The sequence below is a fragment of the Molothrus ater genome, chromosome 1, assembly GCF_012460135.2.
Source record: "Molothrus ater isolate BHLD 08-10-18 breed brown headed cowbird chromosome 1, BPBGC_Mater_1.1, whole genome shotgun sequence".
Taxonomy (NCBI): domain Eukaryota; kingdom Metazoa; phylum Chordata; class Aves; order Passeriformes; family Icteridae; genus Molothrus; species Molothrus ater.
In genome coordinates this window covers 95,777,612-95,800,238 of record NC_050478.2, presented here as the reverse complement: position 1 = coordinate 95,800,238, position 22,627 = coordinate 95,777,612, and the positions used below count along the sequence as shown (strand labels likewise).

Genomic DNA, 22,627 nt, shown 5'->3' with positions numbered 1-22,627 from the left:
ATGTCAAAGATTCTTAAGAGTGCAGGTCTTAGGTGGTCTGTAGATAATACAAATTTGTAGATATAACACATAAATTTTCTGCAGAGCACTGTCTGAACCAGGATAATAAGCAATTTGCCACACCACAGTGACGTGCTTGAATGAATTCTTGCATTTCATGTTTCTGTGTGCTTTAAAAAACCTCAAAACCAAACCAGATGTAAAGGAAAAAGGAGATTTGTCTTAGACAACTGAAAAGAAAGTTTAGTGACAGCCATGTAATTTGGTCACTTTGAATTTATGCTCTGTAAAACACATGCAGATTCTTTTTCAAGCTGGAGATGCAACTCATCATCCATAAAGTCCTTATTTTATAGCATCATTCACTCAGAGAACAGATCCTCCAAATCCCCATTCCTATTTTTCTCATGACTTTTCTTGCTTGTCAAAGCTGTTGAGAGCTTTATAGTTTGTGCTCTTCACAGTTTGTTAGCTTATTTTTATTGAATTAAAATATATTAACATAAATGACAGAAATAATTTACAGAGCTTAAAGGAAAACAATTCCAAAATATTTTGGCAGTATTAACATATAACTTTTTCAAGAATATAAAGATGCATATTATAAACATTCTTGTGCAAGTTAGGAACACAGATTAATTACAGAGGGAAATCTATAAATAGTTTTAATCAGTGTTATTGCTGAAAACTAAGAACTAGCAATAAGAAAATAGTACAATGAAGGGAAGAGATTATATAAAAGAACAATCTTAACATTAATTTTAAAATTATCCAATATAATAGCAAATTTCAAAAACCAGTGGCCGAAAGTCAACCTCAAAACTGTATCTAAAATTCACATATAGAGATTTACAGTATAATTGCATTATCATCTACAGTCATATCAATTAGACTTATAGACTATAAGTGGAAAATTGAAAATATAATGGTGAATCTTTCCAGTGTTCAAATAGAATTTTTGACCTATACAGCATTTTAAGTTGCAAAAATGGGATCAAATAGGATCACATCAATCAGGGGAGATACAAACCATGACAAGAGTCACCTAGTAAGGCATTGAACTTCTTATAAGAAAACAAATTATAGGGTGAAATAATAATCCCAATTACAATACATGCTTTGATCGTAATGTTTCCCCAAAATTTGGGTAAACCAGCAAGATCAATGCATTTAATTTCTAATGGGAAAAGAAAGCTGGATTAAATGTAACAGCAAAAATTCTTGAGGAGTATCATTATATCTCCCAAACAGATTTTTCAAGCAGGTCTATTTCCACTTAAGTTCTCTTTCAGTCAACCAAGAAACTCTGTCCTTATGGAATTACTGTAAAAGATGTAATTACCTCAGAAGCACCAACAATCTGTCCCATGTTATTTATTTGTTTTGATAAGAAAAAAAAAAGTAAAAAAGAAAGAAAAAATTAACTAAACATTACAAATAACTCTTTCAAAGGTGCCATATAAAACAAAAAGGAAATGAGGAACAAAATGGTCTGTTAAAAAATGTCAGTTTTTGACAGAACTTTCTACTAGTACAAGGCAGCAATCACTTCAGAGTGTTGGCAAGAAATAGAAAATATTAACACCTTCACATAGGAGGAAAAGGAGAAGAATGTATCAAGGGTGTCTGGATTTAAGAACATCTTTCAAAAATCTTTCAAGCTCTTCTTCCCTTTGTAAATCACTTGCTTGGAAGTTGTGAAAATTACAATTGGCAGTGTCTAAGTTCTCTCTACTGCTACAAGAGATTTCTGGAAGTCCAAAGGCTGTATCAACCACTTCACTGTTCAACCTCTGGATTTTGGTTGCTGCTGATTGCAGTGTTTTAAGGTTCTCAGTTTGTGTCATGAGGATGGAGAGAAAGCAAATATGTGCTCAAATATATAAAGTGGTTTTTAGTTGCCATATTTGTTTCTTTCATAACCAGATATAGAGATAGAGGTAATTTTGGGACACAATCAGATCAATATTGAACAACTGCAGTAGCCTGACAAGATTTCTGCTACAAAAGTGTTATCTTTAGAGGCATCTCAGACAGAGACAGTCCTGCAGATGTCCAAGTCAGATGTCATGTAACTAATCAAGACTATGAAGCCAAAAGCCCTGAAGCCATTGCTTTGCCTGTATTATCAGGAATTCAGGATTTCAGACATTTACATTACTTAATTAGCACTTTTTATTTGGAAAATACACAGGTTCAAGAGTTAGGGGAGATTTTTTTTCTAAGAAACTCACAACAACCAGTACTAAACAAGAACTTTGCAAATCCCTTCTATTTTTTTTTTTTTATTTTAAATACATCCTTTATTTGCCTTCAATTTTGTACCATATTAATATTCTTTAGAGACCCTTGAAAATCATCACTCTTCATAGACTAGTTGATGATTTTGTGTTAGTACTATCATTACAGGTTTGGTGACAGAAAGTAAAGTCTCTGTGGACATTATTGTTTTTACTTCTGAACATCAAGAATTCACATACTAGAGTTCTGGGAGTTTTAAACTTAAATAATCCCCTTTTCCCTAGAAACTAAGAAATATTCAGAAATGTATCAGCATTGTTAATTGTAATTTAACAATTTATTTTATGAACATAAATCCCTACTTCCTAGACCAAATATTCTGAATGTGACCAGCAATGCTTAGACTTTAAAGGGTTTTCTTTGCTTTTAAGCTACACTGGGTGCTCCCCATGAGCAGTGAGCCACACACACAGCCATAGTCATGGGTGAGGTATGGGTCTTATTGTCTTCAGAATCTTCTAAGGTCTCAGGAAAGGATGCCACTTGCTTATAGCAGATTTTGCTGGGAGTTTGTTCATTTTAGGTAGTAAAGGCCTGATCCAAACCCCGATGAAGTCAATGGAAAAAGTCTCCCATTGACTACAATGGGCTCTGGATCATGCCCTAAGTCCATCCTCTTCTTTAATCCAGGATTAATAACACGATGTCTTTCCAGTAGCCTGGAGTGCCTAAGATCCCAGAAATTTCAGCTGAAGGAGTTCACTTTAGATTGTCATTCCACTTGGAATTTGAAATATGAAGTCTTGGTCTTTTTCAGTGAGAAGAAAACTTTAAATGGAGGCATTTTCAGTTCCTGGTTATAGTCAATCCCACCAGTTCATTGAAAATCCTTGGGCATCCTAATGAGAAAACAGGAAGAGCAAATGGAGCCAAAGAAATTTACGTTTTTCAGGGCACACTTCAGAAATACAGTGTTGACTCTGGTTTGACCAATGAATGTTGATGCTTTTGGAGAGATCAGTGTGGAGCCTGATTACAAAGAGCAAATTAAAAAATTATAACATACTTAAATATATAAAGTTTTTGCTGTACTTTTTAAAATTAACAGATAAGGAGAGACATGACATTTTTCAAAGTGTTTTCTCAGTTTGCACAACAAAGCACCATCAGTTCTTCAATAATGAAGAGGGATAGAAAGACATTACAAATAGCAATAGTACCACTAAGTTTTCTGAACTTGCAGATATGAATTGTGAATGTTATACTAGTACAAACTTTGACAGACAGAAAGACAGACAGACAGTAAGTGGATAGAATAAGAATAGTGTTATTAAATCAGATATAAAAGATATCTGTAATAGGATCCATTTTACATAAAAATAAAAATCTGAAACAAACACAGTTTATTATATTACTATTTAAAAATTGCATTTCTGATAAAGTGATGGATAGATCAGCCATTCCAAAAGATCTCTAGTGCTATTCACTATTCACATTTCATTAAATTGCCATTAGCATTATTTATTATTTTACAATTATTCATACTGACAAAAATGGCTCAAAAGTTGAAGCATGTTTTTTAACCCAATTACTAATTGTTCTGCTAAATAGTAACATCCAAGTTGCCATGTACCTTATGATAAGGATATTTATAAAGTTTTATCTAGGTCTTAAGAAATCAATGGAATTTTGCCATAATTTCAATAGTATTTGCTATTAAAATATAAGTACATTTATTGATCTATAAATTCTTACAAACATGTCACCATCCTCCCAATAAGCCAGTGAAATGTTAAGGTTTTGTGCTTTCAGTTTTACTTCTTTTTTTCAGTGACATTTTTTCAATACTCTTTGACCACTCACATTTAGTTTTAAGCAATTTAAAAGCCTGCTGACAGATCTTATACTTAATAATTTTAGAGATAATGGAAGGAGATCTTAAATCTTCACATCAAAATACATCAGTTTTCCAGAGGAATAAGTTTATTTTGCATATATATAAATAAAAACTTGCTCAGCCAAGGACTCTCCCAAAATACAGAAAAAACTCCTGTTTGGATCCACAGTATGAATCATCATAGACTCGTATATTTCTCTCCAAAATATCTGAATATTTTAATAAAATGATGTCATTTTTACCTCTTTCTTTGCCTAGATGAATTGAAAATAAAAGTAATCTTATTACTTTGCTGGAAAATAAACATGCAATTTTTCAAATCTTGCTAGTTTTTGCCAAAGGAAAGTTTGCTTGTAATACAAGGTAACTTTAATGACATCTGAAACTCACATAGTCATTGACCAATATCAAGGAACACCTGAATAGAGTCTAACATGTCCTCCTAAGTCCTTTTTCTCCTCCATCTAAAAATTCTGGCCAGATACACTACTTTAGCTTAGAATATAGTATTTAGTAGCACAGAAACTACCCCAATTGCAACTCTGTTGAACAAATCCAAGGACTCTTTTCAGTTTAACTCAGTGTCTTTTTTCCATCCCTTCATTCTTGTTGAAATTAATTTTATTCAATATTGCTTCATCCAAGCCATAGTCTGAAAGAGAAAATGAAAGGATCCCACCACCTGGATCAGGTGAAAAAAGAGAGAAAATTAGCACAGTTTAAATGCTGTTTTCTGGAGCTAATATAGACAAAATAATTTCCCATCTATTTGTTTAAATAAAAGGCATTAATTTGTTTTCATGTGGTTTTCAATATATCCACTTATCACTTTCATATGAAAGGCTGTGGCTACAATCAGGAAGATCAATAGACATCAAAGCTCTCTAAGCAAGGTTTAGCAACTACTTCCTTAACACATATCTAGCTCGGCTACTAAAATTAGCCTGTGCCATTGGATTATAAATAATATCTTGATCTGTGGTTCCCATTTGATTTAACTAAACAAATATTACATTCCTGTCTTACAGTGACATTGGCAAGATTTCAAAACCTGGAAGCTGTCCAGGATGTACAATGCATAGAAAAGACTGTACATTGATTTCCAGACAAAAGAAAAAAATATCAGTCAAGAGGAAATGCTTTACTGGAGAGGTCTTCAGAGCAAAAGGCTGAATTGAGAAAGGTTCTTTCTTGCCCTTCTATGTTTAGAGCAAGGAATTTAGAATGTGTAGGAAAACACTCAAGAACCCTCATCAGAGGGAAAAGGTAATGACATGGTAGCATCCAATATAAAGTCAACAATAGAAAAGGTTATTCAGACATCAAATAGGTTGTTTTCAGCAGTTTTAAGTCTTTCGATATACATGAGACAGGCATTTCAGATCAGTCTGTAATATTCCTTAGAGACCTAGTTAAATCAATAAACAAGGCCATAATGAATTTGCAAGACAATTTTGTCATTAGAAAACCTTGTAAGTAGTCAATAGTTTAATTCTTAAAAGGAATGGGAATTGCCCTCATGCATCCATCACCCTACACTCTTTAATTTAGGTTTTAGAATAAAAAAATAGAATTAATCACACAATTAAAAATAATGTTTTCCTGACTTGGCACATCAATATTTTGGGTGGAATTTTACTTTCTTCCTTTCTATCCCCTTGCTATATTATTAAACGGAAGTAAAAATTTAAATTTTCCTTAATTTCAGATGCTCTAGAAAGGCCTTCAGTTACCATCTTGCATATACCAATATGCTGTGTGAATGTGCACAGAAAAGTGATAACTAGCATATTTTTGGCCTTGCAACTAAGGCCCAAACCAATAACTGTAGTGCAAAACCTTTGCTTAGAGCAAAGTTAGGATTTTCAAATATTTGCCTGAATGGAGGGTAATAAATCTTTGTTCTAGTATTAGCCAGGCAGTGCTACTGATACATACTCTGCCACCCAACAAGTACATGGTCACCAGAACAAATCTGAAGGAAAATCAAGCCAGAGTCACACAGAATCATAAATATTGTCAGAGACTTCCAAGATCATCTAGTCCAGCCATCAGCCTCACACCACCATAATCACCCCTAAACCATATCCCCAGAGAAACCTGGACTCCTCTTGAACACTTCCAGAGAGGGTGACTCCACAACGTCCCTGGGCAACTTATTTCAATGATTAACCATCATTCTCAGTGCTAAATGTTTTTATAATATCTAATTGGATAGATATTATCCAATATTTCCCTTGCACAACTTAAGGCCGATTCTTCACATTCTTTTAACTAAAAAATGACAGAAGTGACTGACTCCCACATTACCAGAACCTCCTTTCAGGTAGTTTTAGAGAGCAGTGGGGTCCTCCCCCTCAGCCTCCACATTCCCTTTCCCTTCTTCTCTCCACCACTGAAATAGCTTCCTTTGTGTAATAGATCAACATTCAGGAATGTTTTAGAGGTGTTGCTTTGCCCACATCTCCTGCTACAAGCTCTTATCTGAATCTTGAGTCCCTGATATCACATTCCTTTTACCTGTATTGTCAGGGATAGCAACCAATGACAAAAAATTGAATCAAAAGGCCTTATTTTCAGTTATCCCTGGTGTAAGCACTGATCTGATAGATTTAAAAAGAATGAATGGATAAATGTAATAAGGCTTCAGAAATTAATCCAACTATCAGTAATAATAATCTAGTTTTCACAATGAACATTTTGTTAAATATAATGGAGGTTTATTTTTTCTGGAGAGTCTGATGAACAAGGATTCTTAATAATCAAATACATTTTTCCCTTTTTTTCTTTATTAAATTAAAAGAGGAGAGAAAGTGTATGTTTGCTCTCATACCCCTTATTCATCATCTCATTTCCCAATTCATCCTCAAGCAAGCACATTTGGTAGATTAAACCTCCACTAGGAAAAAAATAATGTTCCTGCTTTTTTTCTCTTTAGAAACCATCAAAACTAAAGCATAACCAAAAAGTTTTAAAATAAAGCATCCTCCCTTTGCCTACACACAAAGGAACTCTTAATTAAAAGTTACAGAAGGACAGACAAAAAACCAATAACACAATATCAAAGAACATGTGGACGAGAAGGAAATGTTCACCCTGAGATATTTAATATTTTAATTGGTTATCTGGAAGAAATAAGAAACTGCATGTTATGAGTCTGATTCTAACCTTATTAAATTCAGTGGCAAAAAGCCCAGTGAGTTCAATGGGGCCAAGATGAAGCTCTAATTGAATTAGAAACTGACTTCAGATAAAGTATGCTACCTTCTTTCCTTCATCTTCCCATTTTAGCCAAAAGAAATAAGAAAGATTTATTGAAATTCGCCACAGAGGCAGTCAATTGAGTTTGTTTTGACCTGGATCAAAAGAAATAAGTATTCATGAGGAGAGTAGTTTTGACTATAAATTCATTTAAATAACAATACTGGACACTGAGCTTTCCAGTAGAAACTGACTACTCAACTGAAGTGTTTAAAACCTGTCCTGCACTAAAACCTGAGGTGTCTAAAAACCTTGGAGACAGGGTAGGTCTATTTAAACACAAAAAATATGGAACTGTCCTCTAAAAAATGAGTGAAAATGCAAGATTAGTTGATAGGAAAGGACCACTACTATGTTTATAATCCCCTCTGCCAGTCAGCATTTGCTGTAAGCTCAGATAAGGTGTAAGTTCATATAAGGAGGGCCTGACAAATGAAAATTTCTCTCCCTTTTACTGTTTGCAAGTTGACTTATCAGTTGTTACTGTTAAAGCAGCAGCAATAATACACTAGGAAAAGACCTCAGTTTCCCTTTTCCAACACCCACTCAGGGTCTTTTTCCTCCAACTGCTGCTGGTTACTACTACCTCTGTGACCTTGGTCATCTGTGAGAGAGACTGCATGGAGAGGAGGGGTGGCTGCTGTGTAAGGCATGTGTTGTGAAGCATCTCTTTTTCTCTAGGGATTTTCTTACAACCCTCAGAAGTAGGAGCTCCCAAATTCTATTGGAATAGCAGAATTTAAACATGGAAAGACAAAAGCAGTATCAGAAAGTGCCTTCAATGGTAAGATTTCAGATACTGCTACCTGAAGCTGTGAATTCAGCTTAATGGAAAAAAATTCTAAAACTAATTGCCTGAAGCACAACACTGTAGTTGTTCTTGTATAATTATCTGTTAAATAACTCATGTGAGAATTATTCCTTTTCTTTTTAAAGACAAACATTCATTATATTAATAGGAAAAATGAAAGGAGCAAAGAGGCATCCCATTCCTTGGCCCATTGGTTAGAGACCATTTTCTTTCATGTGGCAGGCTAAGCTTGAAACTTCCCAGATCAGTTTCAGAGTTTCATGAAAATGAATGCAGATGAGCAATCACCTACTAATAAATTAGAAGAATGTCAGACAGCCTTAACATGCCTCTCATGTTTTTTTGGGTTTTTTTTGAAGACAGTAAAAAAAGCATTTTACAGAAGCGGGACTTTATTTACAGTACTTTGGTTTCTGATAGGCTGAAGAGTCTAAAAAACTCCTGAAGTTTTTCAGATGAGGCTGTTTCCTTCCTGAGTCTCCCTGCAGTGGCACAGACTTGGGGAAATGGCAAGTACCCATCTTTCCTTTGGCTTCTGTTGTGCTTAAGCCAGAAAATGTTCAACTCTCCAAGATTTCAACCAAGATTCAGCTTTGAGATAATAAATACTTTTGACTAACTTTCATGAAGAGGGATTTAAGACACAGAAATCAGTAACGAAATACAAATAAAGTTAGGGTGGAATTTCCTTAGTTATGAGCTGGTTGAACAGATATTTCCTAAACATCATGATATTTTAGCTGCATCATTTTTCCCCCAGAATAAAACACTACCAGCACCTTCAGAAAGTGAACAGAGAAGTGTTTTTAATGTATGTTCATCATCATATAAATTGAAATACGTTTTGTAATGCCAAGCATAAAATATTCCGGAAACAGAGGAAAGGCTTTCTTTGTATTTCTCTGTCCAACTTCTTTGTGTAATATCAGTCCAAATACTTGCAGCATTAGCTTGGGCACATTTGCAGTTTTCAGCAAGCTGATGTCTGGGGACATACAAACTCCTGTGTTTGTAATACAATACCCATGTTTGCTCTCATACCCCTTATTCATCATCTCATTTCCCTCATTTCCCATTTCTCATTAGTGCATAATAAGTGATGGAAAGCATGTCACAATAGAAAATTGATTGCGTATGTCAGCATAAGCACCACATTTTAACAAATTAGTCAGTATTAAACTCCACAATATGCATGACTTGGAGTGGGGAGAGATTCATGACTTTTGTTCAAACTTGAGCTTTCTGCAGATTTTTTAACTGTAGAATGAATTTCCTGCTGAAACCAACAAAGTCAAAATGCTGCAATATTGTCATTTCATGTTTATTGCATTTATGAATTTTATGAAACTTCAATAACGATCTTGGGGAAGGCTTGCATAAGCATCATCCTTGCAAGTTATGATTGAAAGCCTATATCAGCACAGGATTCTCCCCAAACAATACATTACCCAAGCAGTAGATGCAGAGATATGCGTTACTATTATCATAAAAGAAAAAATCTCTTTTATGCTTTTGTTCTCCCTTTCTCCTTCACGTTTGCTATTATTGTAGAAATCAGCATATGAAAAAGGACAAAGGAAAGCTCCTTAGAGGTGACTCTGTACTGCCTTTTCTCTAAAAGGTCCTTTTCTAGGGTTTTGTGGATTGCATCCTTGAATGTGACATTATAAAACAGCATTGTATTTTGCCCCACTTTTTGAAACAATGCTCTATGATTACAATACTGACTAGATGCCATAGCTATGCAATGTTTTTCCAGGCTCAACAGGAGTCCCATATCGTAGTTCCTGTGATCTATATATGATCTAGATATGATTTATAAAATAAGTGAAGTAGTGGAAATTGTCAGAACTGTCTTTCTAACACCTTTAAACAGCATTTAGGAATGTAGAGAGTCCATAAATCTTAGAAGTAGATGAAGACAACATAACTAAAGTGTTAGCAGACAATGCCTGATCCAGGTCAAAAAACACTCCCATAAACTCATTAGAAGATTTGCAAGTTATCCAAAAGAAACAGAAGTGGCTCCACTCCAAATTATGTTGTACATTAATTTTAAGTGCAAGTGTACAATTATTTATTTACTTACCATTGCTGGGGTTTTGCTTTTTTTTTTTTCCCCTTATCATCCTCTTTGACTTCTACTTTGTCCTCAATAAGCTTTGAAATTGAAGACAAAGACTGTTTTCACATAGCAAAAATACAGTCTGGTGAATTGAAATGTTAGGGGTTTTTTCCACCTAGCAGTAGAAGGCCCCACATGGCTCTAGTACGCAGATTGCTCTTCTCATTGAGAAAATGGATTGGTAATCTTCTGATGAAAAGTTTTTCTCCTTTCTTCTGATACGGCTGGTATTCAGCACTGACAAAAATCAGCTTCAAACTGGATAGCAGATCCTGAGAGGCTGGAGAGCTTTGAAATGTTAATAAATGTCAAGAGGCGAGGTGAGACAACAAAATTTAAATCTTCAGAACTTAATTCTCAAGTGAAATGTCATTTGAGCCATGGAATAAAATAAGAAACATTTAATAGGAGTTTATCAAGTGAATAGATTTCAAGAATACTAAAGAAAATCCAGAGTGATAGAATGTATTTCAAATTAAATTAGCTACCCTCTCATTTCGACTATAATTAGGTAAAATGTAAAGACAAATAAAATGCAATACAGCTATGCTAAAGGTTATCTGAACCAAATTTTTCATCACCCACTAACTTCTGTTATCACCATCATAGCTGGAGGTGGGTTTTATAGTCCTAACAAAAATGACAAGAGTCTGTCAGAAAGAGCCTTTTGAACTATCAGCTCATTTAGTGCCACCAGCAGCAGAGGGTGCTGAGCCTCAGAGGCCGAATGACAAGATTCTGATTCAGGAACTCTAAGAGAGAAATTTCCTATTTACTTAATTAGCTTTATGCCCTTGGTATGTCACAGCTTTAAATCATATACCTTATAGTAAGGAAACCAAAGGGATTAATTTTGCAGTATTTCAAGGTGTATTTGCTAGGTTCAGAATCACACACCATACTTCTAAACACTTTCACTGCCATGATCTACTTCTGTTCCTTCTTAAATATTGCTTTTTATACCTCCCATTTAAATGGAGTTTTCATCACCATGCACAGACTGTATAGAAAGGAGCTTTTGGAAAATCTGTTTGATTAATACTGAGATGGAAGAAGGACTCATTTTCTCAAGCATTAAAAAAGTTTCTAAATGTTCTCTTACTTTTTACTCCATATACTCCAAACAGATGTGTGTTTAAAACTTCATGCTATATAAAGCTTATGTCCCTGTTGAGATTTCCATAAAAGTTTATGCCTGTTGAGATTTCTCTTTTGACCAAATCCAGTTGAATAATAAAATCTTACAAAACTAAAATTGTGCAGAACTTCTAGAGTAGTTTCCTATTTTTATTTTTATGCATCTCTAATCTAATAATTTTCTAGCAGCACATTGTGATCCAGATAAACTCTAATGACATTTGATAGACTTTTTTATAAATCTGTATACTATATGCCAGCATAGGAATTTTTTTCTTTTTGAGTCCCTGTAAGCTACTGAATTGCAAAAGAGATGCTAATCTGATAGACACATAAAGGCTACGAAGTTTGCATCACAAAAGTGAGGAGTAAAACTAAGAATCCTAGCTGAATTAAAGGAAAAAAAAATCCTAAATCTAACTGTTGCATATTTAATAAAAATGTCACAAAATCCTTGCTGCCTTCTGCTATGAACTAAAAGTTTTCCATGTTAACATCACTCTCTTTTTCAATCATCAAAGAGCTGGTGATATGAACAAATGGAGATTTCATGTTGACATTTTAAAAATGTAAGATTTAAATTATTTCCAGTGAAATAATATTTGCCAAGATTAGTGTAGACTTTCTACCAAGATACTAAAAGTTAACAAGATACTTTATGTCACTGAAGTTATTCTCAAATGACAGCACAAGTCTCTGGGCCTGGATCTTGGCCATGAAACTCAGATAACAGTTGAAGAAATTCTTCCTGCAGGCAGAGCTGCAATGTACTGTTTCATTACAAAAGTGGTGCCAGATATGCTCAGAATATCAAACAAAATCACCCCATGGGTGTTTTCTGCACCAAAACTAGTCAGTGGAAGGTGGGAGTGAAAATGTTGGAAAGAAATTAAAAATGTCTTCCATTTGGCAAGGAAAACTCAAAATGCAGAGACTTGTCCCTGAAAAAAAAGAAAGACAGTAATTCTTTCTGACCAGCAAAATAAGTTGTGCTTAAAATAAAGGATATCAGCACCTTACATATTTTTAAATGTTAAATTTTTAATTTTAAATTGGTATACAAATATAAAATCACTCATATTCCTGAGCTGAATTTTATCTTATGATTATATGAAATTTATTTTAAAAATGAAAGCTAGGATTGGGCTTGTATATACAGTTGAACCAAGGGTTCAACTGTAACTTCTGAAAATATTATTTTTGCTTTGATCATTGGGAAAATAAGCTTACTTTATATTTCTAATCTTCTCTTTCATTGTTTACTTCTCTTTTCAAACTTATATGGGTAGCCTAAGTATGGAACATTAAATTTTCTTTAAATTACTGATTTTTAAAACAAAGAGAAGGAGTAGATGACTTGTATTAAAAAATCCTCTAGCACAGAGAAATGAGAATGCAGCTCTCCTTACTCAGTATAAATCAAATTTTTGTCTTCACTAAAGATAGTGGAAATCATTAACTTTCAACAAACTGATTTTTCCTAACTAAAAGTTTCACTGAACTCAGAAAAAAACTGGATCTAGAAGAAGGATATGACTAAAGTATGAATCAGACACTGCAGTTTTACAAGTAAAATCTCAGATGAAAAGTGTTTTCATTTAGTGATGCAGTTGATCCAAATGAATGGTTCATTTAACCAGATACATTAATCTAGCATCTTTGAAAAAGAAAAGCACCTATTTTTTCACTATAGCTGCTGACCTTTTTCACACAAGTATTTTTACATCCAACTAAACTAAATACCAAGTAATTGCTTTCCTGTAAAGCCAACATTTTTTAAGTAGCTTAGTCTGTTTACTGTGTACCTTTCTGCGGGACTGACTGAAGAATGGAATACTTAAAAGATCTAAATAACTCGATGTTACAGATGCTGCATGTAGCAGCACAAGACTACCCTCATAGGCCCAGTAAGTCTTTGTCTGCCTACATTTATGAAAGAAGCCTTTATGTCCTTCCAGAGGTCTGAATATGATTGGTACTCACAGTTGTAGCATCCTTCTCCTTGGGATAAAGACTTGAAACACAGTTTTCCTTTATCTGAGAATGAAGGGGTGAAATGATGCTGCACAGAGTTGATCAGGCCTGTTACTTTGGTTGAGAAGTCTAAGCAGTCTTATTCTTTCCATTTTTTCATCATGGGCATCTTAATTTATGTCTCTTCTCCCAGCTAGGATCCATTGCTTGAAGGGGATAGCAGCTTCCCTTTTTTTCCCATAGTGACCTTGTTTGGAGATTGTGGATCAGCACAATTCTTTTTCCTGGGAAAGAAAATGGATGGAAGCAGCAACTCCTGCTTCTTCTGGTAGCTGATGTTCTTACCTTGCTGTTCTTACCTTACCTCTGCCACACCATCGGCAGGTGTTTGCCAGGCTGTGCACTGTTTTAATAGGTATGTGAAGGAGGCAAGGACATAGATTTATGTTGTGTGGAGATACATACTAATATAAATACAGCACAGAAGAAAAATTAGAAGTGCTGGACATGGTTTGACAATGGTGTTAACTGGGAGAAGAAAAATGGTGGATGAAAACTGAGGTATGGCTATCACAGGAGCAGTCATGCCAACACATGGAAGTAGACAGCCCAGACAACACTGATGCACAGTCATTAAAATGCAGACCCAGTACACCCTAATGAGCCCACCCTCCTGTCCATTGCAGTGCACCCTCATAGCTTTTCTGGTTTTACATAAAGTGAGGGTGATTAGGATATGCTGAGATCTCATGTTTTTGTTTTGCTGTTTGCAGACAAGGTACGATTAAGATGGCTCTAAAGTGACAGATGGGAAAAGAAGTGGTGGATTCAAGGGTAACACAAAGGCAGAGATCTGGTAGGACTCCAGCATTTTCAGTGAATTTTGAGGTGAGATGGGAACAGAACTAAACTGGAACTAAACTCACTGTGGACAGAAATGAAAGGCAGCAAGTGATAAAGATGTAAAGTGATCATCAAAGAGTAGAGAGATGATCCTAAGGTAATGATGAGGAGCAGTGGAGTTGTGAATGTAAGACTTCACATCAAATGCTGAGCCACAAATGAGGAGATATTTTCAGATCAGATATAGACTTCTATGTTCAAAAGAGTTTTGAATGGTGCAGCTTTTATCCTTTGTATAAGCCTGTATACTTCAGCTGTGCTCTCTCAGCTAAAATATCTTTGTGGTATCAGGGAGATTAACACATAAAGTAGAAGACACACCAAAAAACCCAAATTTTGTTTGTAGGACAGTGTTCTGTGAAGTGTTAATTATGTCTTTTAGAGCTGGACATGAACAGAATGCTTTTATTTGGTGGTTAAAGAATTTATCTGTCCTAAAAATATTTGCAAATTTGGGAATAGGTATGAGCAAAAGTCCTTTATATTCTTCTTCTAATTATACTACCTTTCTGTGTTTCTTTTGTCTGATTTTTTTGAGGGGTGTGGGAGGGTGTGGGGGCTAACAATTTCTCTTTAACAAGAAATCTTCCTACTTTCTCTTATTCCCTCTCACTGGCTACATTGTTGATAAGTTCAAGAGAATATCTCCAGCATAAAACTTGAGAAAAATTGAAGGATGAGGTGCAAACATTTATCAGAGTATTTTTTTTCCAAGCTGTTTTAGAATTTTGAAGAAAGAAAAAGTTTAAGTGAGGATGATTTACAATATGAACTTCCTGAGTTTTTTAAATGATGCTGCAGAGTCCTTGACAAATTGAAAAGACCATATTTCCCAGAGCAGAGAAAAAAGGTTGGATGTGGCTGTTCAACTATCATGCAAAAAGAAAAGTATATCCATAATACTGTATCCATGGAGAGGAAAAAAGAAAAAAACAGACCACAAAACTATAAACAATATTTCAATGCACTATGATAACAAAACCTCATTTTTAAAAAGTATGTAAGAAATAACCATACTGTCAACATAGCTCTAGATCACACTCATTGCACCAGTCAAACCAAAATTATCTAGAAAATATAATTCTTAGTTTTAGTTTAAGGCAAACATGAGGTAAAAATGCATGAAGCTAGGACTAGCAGCTCAGCTAATCCACAGTAATTTACTGGGTTATACAATATTAACATATACAGCTGCCTAAATTTAACCCAAACTTCCTTTCCATAAAATTTAAAACTTGTTTGAACTTCCTTCTGGTTTTAAACAAGTGGATTTATAATAATGAAAAATACTGATAGGAAAGGAAAACTGTTTACTCCCAGCAACAACCCCTTTTATTTTAATATTTTGAGTTTCATAGATCACATTAAGATATGCTACTATTGTGTGATAAGAAGCAAATATTATCTTTACTGTTTGCCGTATAGTGGACTAGGTTATTCTTCACACTGACTATACAAAGAATTCAATTACTGTAAATTAAATATTTTAATTATAGCATTTTATCTGTGTTTGAATTTATTCTTGTTTATATTTTAATAGATATAATTTGACCCTGTTACCCCAGTATACATGTATTTTGCACTTACAATGTTTTTTGTTTTAGGATATACCTAGCTATTAGGCACTATGTTTCTAAAGGAGTTTCCAGGATCAAGAATTAACATTCTCACTTTGCTTGACTTGTTCCATTTACACAGCATTTTATGTTTCTCCCTCCTTTTTCTGTGGCACAATTAGATATTTTAAAAAGAAAGCAAGGGTGTGCATGCTATATAATTATTAATATCCATGTCTTCTCCAGTCCAGTTCAGTTCTTTCAGTTAACACTTCACCGGAAAAATCTTAAAATTAATTTTATTGTGTACTTGTCTAGGAGGGACTAGACAAACTCTGTGTTACAGTGAGACTTAGGCACTTAGATATAATAATACAGCAACTTTAAAAAACAAGTTCAGCATTTTTATGTGTGAACAATATAATTCACTCAAAACTAAATTAATATTTAAATTTTTCCTTATTCTATACACTATCTCCAATACTAAATATCTATAAATGTACATACAAGTGTCTGCATGTATTTGGATTTCTTTTAGCAAGCCTTTAATTCTACTTTTATTTTATAAGGGATGCATGGGTGCATCCATTTTAATCATGGATGTGGCAAATATCTTAATGTATACTTAAAAAAGGGAGGATAAGCTAGGACTTGGAAAGGTTAAGGAAAAAAACAGTGATAAATCGTATGAACTTGTGAAGAGATACTGCTCTGGAAATGAACTATTAGTGCATGCTGCAAACCCATGTAACTGAGGGATGACTCAATGACTCTCAAAAGACTGCAGAAGACCAAGGACTGTTTTTCAGCTAATATGTGAAAACAAACAAATCATTCAAGAAAAAAAATAGCTGTAAAATACCTTGTAAATATAAAAGTAGTCAAATACCTGAAACCCTTCTTCTCATGTCACAGTTTTAGAAATCAGATTTTCTGTATTTTAATTATGCAAATTATGTATTATATAATATGTTTAAATAGCTCATATAGATCATCTTTTTTTTATGTCAGTCTTTTAGGTTTTCTTTTTTCCCCATGTACTTATAGTTTAGGAACATAGATGGAATTCTTTATAATTTTTCTAGTAAATCTAGCAATATTTTTATGCAGAAAAACCTAACAACCATGAGTGACACAAGATAATTCAGAAGGAGCTGAGCTTTGTTTTGGAAGAGAACTTGAAAGATGGACTTTAAATAGATAATGAAACGATGATTTTGTGCATGGCTATTGAGTTCTTAGATGAGGAGGCTCTCAACTTTACATCCTAGTGGCTCTTCCACCTATAGTAATTCTATAAAAAAGTAACCTCTCAATTTTGATTTTGGTGTTGGTTATTAATACTTACAGCTTGAATTACAAACATAATTTCATCATGCATAAGGAAACGGTTTATGACTGTATTTCTAAAGTTGGAACCCAACCATAAGATTTGTGTAACTGATAAAAATCTGCTACTCTACTGTACTGAAGCAAACTTCCTAATAATTGCCATGGAAATAAATTAGTTAAGAGTACAGAATGGAATACATAGATTATCACAAACCTTTTAACTGAAATTAGGTGATCAACATATTATGAATTAATTTAAATCTTTAAAAATTAATGTATTCTGTTCAGTAATTGAGGGATGAGAGACAGTTGTTTCTCTGCTCTGTGTTTCAACTTCCTAGAAACTACACTTTGAGCTTAATCTCCTGAGGATTGGTAAATTAGGTAAAAGAAAACATTGCATTAAACTCAAGGTACGAAATTATTATACATTATTTTATGTATTTTATATAAAAGTTACAAGTAGCAAGCATATGACACAGAAATGGAACAGTAACAGCAATAACTGTGAATGCATGCTTTTTACAATGTATCTAATAAAGGGATTTTTGCCAACTCAAATATTCAGTAACATACATGCAGATTAATTTCTCAATGTCAAATTCAGTCATATTGCTAGATGCTCATCCAACAAACGTTTCTATTGAAGTGATTATGAATGGCTAAATACCTGATTTCAATAAATTGTTCCTGAAATTGGGAATTTTACTTGCAACAAAAAGAAGAGAGAAAAACAAAAAGATAAATGACTGATAAGCATAATAACCAAAGTCTTATTGCCTTCTAGTAATTTTACTCAACACTGCTGAATTTTTTCAGAATAGCTGGTCAGAGTCCATAAAACCTCTAGCTGGTGTTTCCAAGGACGATAGTTTCACATTTCACTGTAGCATGTTCAAAATCACCCAGGAGCGCACTATTCTCAAGCAGTCTACATAATGAAAACAACGTACATATAACAAAAGTTCAATGTAAATCTTCTTCCACATTTCACACAACATAGAAGTAAATAACAGACAGAGATCAACTTAAAGAAAACTATGACTTTAAATAAATAAATAGATAAATAAACAAAAGGACAATCTCAGGAACTAATTTCTTCCTCAAGTTTCCAGCATATCTGCAAATACATTTAATAACTAAGGAGCACTTTGTGGCCAGAAACCAAATTATAAAAAGAAATATATTTTTGTGCAATGGGAATGTCTTGCTAAGGAGGTCAGATATGTCTATACTTCTTAGGTTTGCATGAAGGCAATTAAAATAAATTGGAAAATTGTCCACTCTTTCAGAGAGCTGAGATTGTTCATTATAGATTTTTCCATTCAGAGTTTGCATGACTGCATGAATAGTTTTCTGAAATCAAAAGTAAGTTAAAATATGCTCTCTCTGAAGAAAAAAAAATGCAGAAAAATATTTACCTAAACTATCTACAGGCAATAAAACCATTAATGGATTATTTCACTATAAAATTTCTTTATACATATATACACATAAAAATGTATATACACATATCTATGTTTATATATACACATATAAACTGCCAGACTAGCAGTTATCCATAACTCCATTATAAACATCTGAAATTATGTTTATTAAGTGCTGATAAAAATTATGCAAAATGAAAAGTCTAAGAAAATACTCCAGAAAGTAAGTTTAATTTGAAACATTAACCGTACTGCTACAGAACCTCTAAATTTATCAGTACTAACACACACTCTTCCCCCAACACTTCACAAGATGGGATGAAAAAAAATTAATTGAAAACACGTAGTTCCACATCTTACTGACTTGAATTAAATGGCCAGGTTTTACATTCTATTTCACATGCTGAGGCTCTACCTTTTATTTCCATAAATAATAATTAAGAAATAAATAAATGAAATGCAAAAGCCATGCAAAGCACATGACTCTATTATGCAGCTGGAATTAAGACAGTTCTTGCTAAGGGCTGACTGCAATTCTGTCAAGAATAAGGAATTAGCAGATTTTGTTTCATTTGCAATGCTAAAGTGGTCATCTGGCTTTCAGTATTTTAAAATTCAAACCTGTTTCCATACAAGATGACATAGAATTTGAGACCTAATATGCATTTTAGCAATGTAACAAATAAAATGGAAAGCAACAGATGGTTCAATTGCTGTATAGATATGTTTACTTACCTCAGGTTTTTCTCTTAGACCCTAGTTGTGTTGTACTCAGACTCATGTTTGCTTAGAGACCCAATGAGGCAGAACCTGGAATGTTATGGCTATTTCATTCAAAATAATAGTGTTTGCATAGAAGAAAAGAAATATATGCATATAGATACTTTATAAACAGTACACTTTGATAATCTGATAGATATTCAGGAAGTAACTTACATAGACATGCAATTGGATTAAAATGACCGAAAATCTGTCTTTTTTTTTTTTAAAGAAATGCCTTAATGTGCAAAGAAAATATGGAGGGCATGTAAACTAAAACAAGAAATGCATAAGTAATGCATGCAAGAGAAAACACAAATATATTAAAAAAGAGTTATGCATTCTTTTTCAAATAAATTGTTCATAAATTTTTTGGTTTTCTTTTTCTTTTACTTGTAAACTTTTAATCATTCATATTTACAGTGATTCAAATTGCAATATACAGAAGAAATAGCTCTTTCATTAAAAATATTATGCTTGATTTTTCTTTTTTATTGATTAGAAATATCCCTTTAATTTATTTTTATATGTAAATATATATGTGTTCATTATGTTGTCTCATGTTCTAATCTGTCTATCCATGTTTATTTGACAAACAAAAATACTGTGATCAGTAATGGAACAGATACAGTTTTGGAAACACTGTCATTCATTATAGAAAAGATAATGTGCCATGAGGAAAGGGGTTTCCTTGCCCCAGGACTATGTTCCTCATTCTTGTGTCATGCATTAAAATGGATACAATTATCTTTTATTTATTGATGAATTTATTTAAAGATGGTTAGACCAACAGTAGGTGATATTCAAGGCCACCTCAGTTACAAGGAAATATAATGTGGCTGTTCCAAAAATATAAATTCACACAATCTTCTTTGGTTTTTAAAAATTGTACCTGCTCTCTGTTGACCTGTGTGTGTATGCTTAGGGTTATATGTAAAACAGTAAAAGAAAAAGAAAGAAAGAAAGTTGAAAGGTAAAACAGAGATACAGGATTCTTCAGGAAAGAGGAGCAGAGATGAGAGAGACAGAAAGAGATAATATAATGGCATGTGCTATCAGGGAACAGAAATTTAAACAATAAATAAAGAAGAAAGAAAATATGTCTTTAATGATCAAAGAGTGAGTATGTTTGGGCAATCAAGTCCTTACACAATAGTTAGTCTTCATCAAAAATCTATTGATACTGACCGCTGAACAGCTTTATCATGTCTGGACAGCCTGTGACTTGTGGTTGGCACCTCTTCAATTTCGTCTATCTCGCACGCATCAGCAGCATCTTGTGAGTAGCTATGCTTCATGACAAGGATGTTTCTCCTGTTCATGGGCTGAACAAGTGGTTTTACAGGCTGGGGTTGTATTTCTGTCAAGACAGAAGCATCTCTTGTGCTGAGGTTACTACGGCTGCCCTTAATACTAGACACTTGTGATCCACAGTGATGGTCATGAATGCATTTTGAAGAGGATCTCCGCAGTTTATGATAATTTTCAAAGTCATCTGCAACGTCAGCAAGGTCAGCTGTAGTCCCTGTCCCTCTAAGGGTGCATAACTCATAATGAGGAGGCTCAAACACCTCCTGGAAAACTGTTTGATCAAAGTCTGCTTTCCTTTGGACAAATTTTTTACGAGGCTGCTTGATCTGTACTATAATAGAGATAACAATGAGGATGATCACAATGCAAGAAGTCACCCCAATTATAGTCCCACTGGTATTGGTAAGTTGGTCCAATAGGTTTGCTTTTCTTTTTTCTGTGCGACAGGGAATAAAAAAAAAAAAAAGCACGGCATTAATTGCAGTTCAAGAATAAAAACAACTATGATGGTTTCACAGATTACTGCAAGGCTGAGCTTAGTCTATTTCTGAGCTCACTTAATCAATCTCACCAACAAAAAAGAAAAGGGGAAGAAATCAGATATTTGTGAAAGCCAAATAAGCAATACACAAATCCTTTATGTGCCTATTCTCTTGGAAACTTATTTATGCAGGGTATCTTGCAAGTTTAATCAAACAAAATAATTCTTTTAATTTTTTATAAAAAACAGCCACCATAACAAGCAGATGGCTTCAGTGTCACCTCTGAACTCCATTTGGCTGCTAAAGCCCCCAAGACTTTTACAGATGTTCTCTTCATTATTTTCTCTCTCTCCCAGTAAATATATGCAGCTAGGACATTAGATCCTATGAAAGAACAAGATTTTACAGGATTTAAGTCTAATATTTGTGAGCTGAGTGGGAATTTTGGCAGCAATCAATGAAAAAGCTAAATCAGGAGAAAATAGAAAAGTTATTCAAATTTAGATTTCAGAAAGGAAAAAAAACCAAATTTGTGCAAGTTATTTCTGTTCCCCCCTCCCCCATTAATTACCAAAACCTTTCTAAATAGGCATAAAAATCCAAAAGATCATAGGTAGTAGATCATATCTACTACCCTTTGCTCAGGAGCCTCTAATAAGTTAGTCAGCAAATTCTGCATTGTGAATAAGGCAGAAAAATGCAGTAAAATAATAAAATAAAACCAGTTTCCCCCTCCTCTTGTGCATCTTTCTCTGTGATTGGCTTTCACAAGGCTGCAGGTACAAGATGGTGACTGAGCCTTGTAGAAATTCAAGTTGAAAGTGTTGTTCAAGTTGAAAGAGCGTCAGTCTCTCTCAGGCATGGCAAGACAACTGTGGTTAAGTAAGTTTCAACAACCAGTTTAGTGTAATTTTTCCTGGCAACCCAGGACATATAAAAGGAATTAAGAAAAAGCCTTTGAAATGGAAATTATTGGCACCAAAACAGTAGCATTCATCTCTTCAAAATCTCCTAGTTACCAAAACTTAACTCTTCAGTAGATCATTGTCTAAGCTTGCAGATTCACTCAGTGTTTCTCTAATTGACTGACACAGACTCTGGAGAAAAAGCAGAGTTAGGAAAAGCAACACTGCAGCAAACAACATTTTTGCTGGAATCAGCAAACCTCCTTTTTGTAGTCAGAAAAACAAGAGAGGATAAATGCGCAAGACCTGATAAAAGATACTTGACAAAGGAAAGATAAAAATCATTCTGGAAATTGAAGAGTGATGAAGGTTTTCTGTTTTCCTCTATTGTGAAGAGAATGAATAATAATTTCCCAATTGTCTGTTTAGTTTCTTTGAAGAATATTATGCTATGCCACAGTTTAGCTGTGTTCTTTTGAAGTGTGTGTTTTCATTTGTGTTTTACC

The 22,627-nt window shown here is 33.9% G+C and overlaps 1 protein-coding gene across 3 annotated transcripts in view; it reads right to left on the bottom strand.

The window, feature by feature from the left end:
- Nucleotides 1–463: 463 nt before the first annotated feature.
- Nucleotides 464–22,627, bottom strand: part of NETO1 (neuropilin and tolloid like 1) — an 83,303-nt gene continuing 61,139 nt past the window's right edge. The window contains exons 9-13 of one of the 3 annotated variants that reach the window (XM_054516591.1): nucleotides 20,612–21,170; nucleotides 19,400–19,474; nucleotides 13,456–18,168; nucleotides 10,300–10,623; nucleotides 464–4,820 (exon numbers count right to left, since the gene is read on the bottom strand). In XM_054516591.1, coding sequence (XP_054372566.1) covers nucleotides 19,414–19,474; nucleotides 20,612–21,170 — 620 coding nt within the window. In that variant the 3' untranslated portion in view covers nucleotides 464–4,820; nucleotides 10,300–10,623; nucleotides 13,456–18,168; nucleotides 19,400–19,413. Of the gene's footprint in view, nucleotides 10,624–13,455; nucleotides 18,169–19,399; nucleotides 19,475–20,611; nucleotides 21,171–22,627 lie in introns of all 3 variants that reach the window. The other 2 variants (XM_036397217.2, XM_036397208.2) reach the window with 2 other exon arrangements.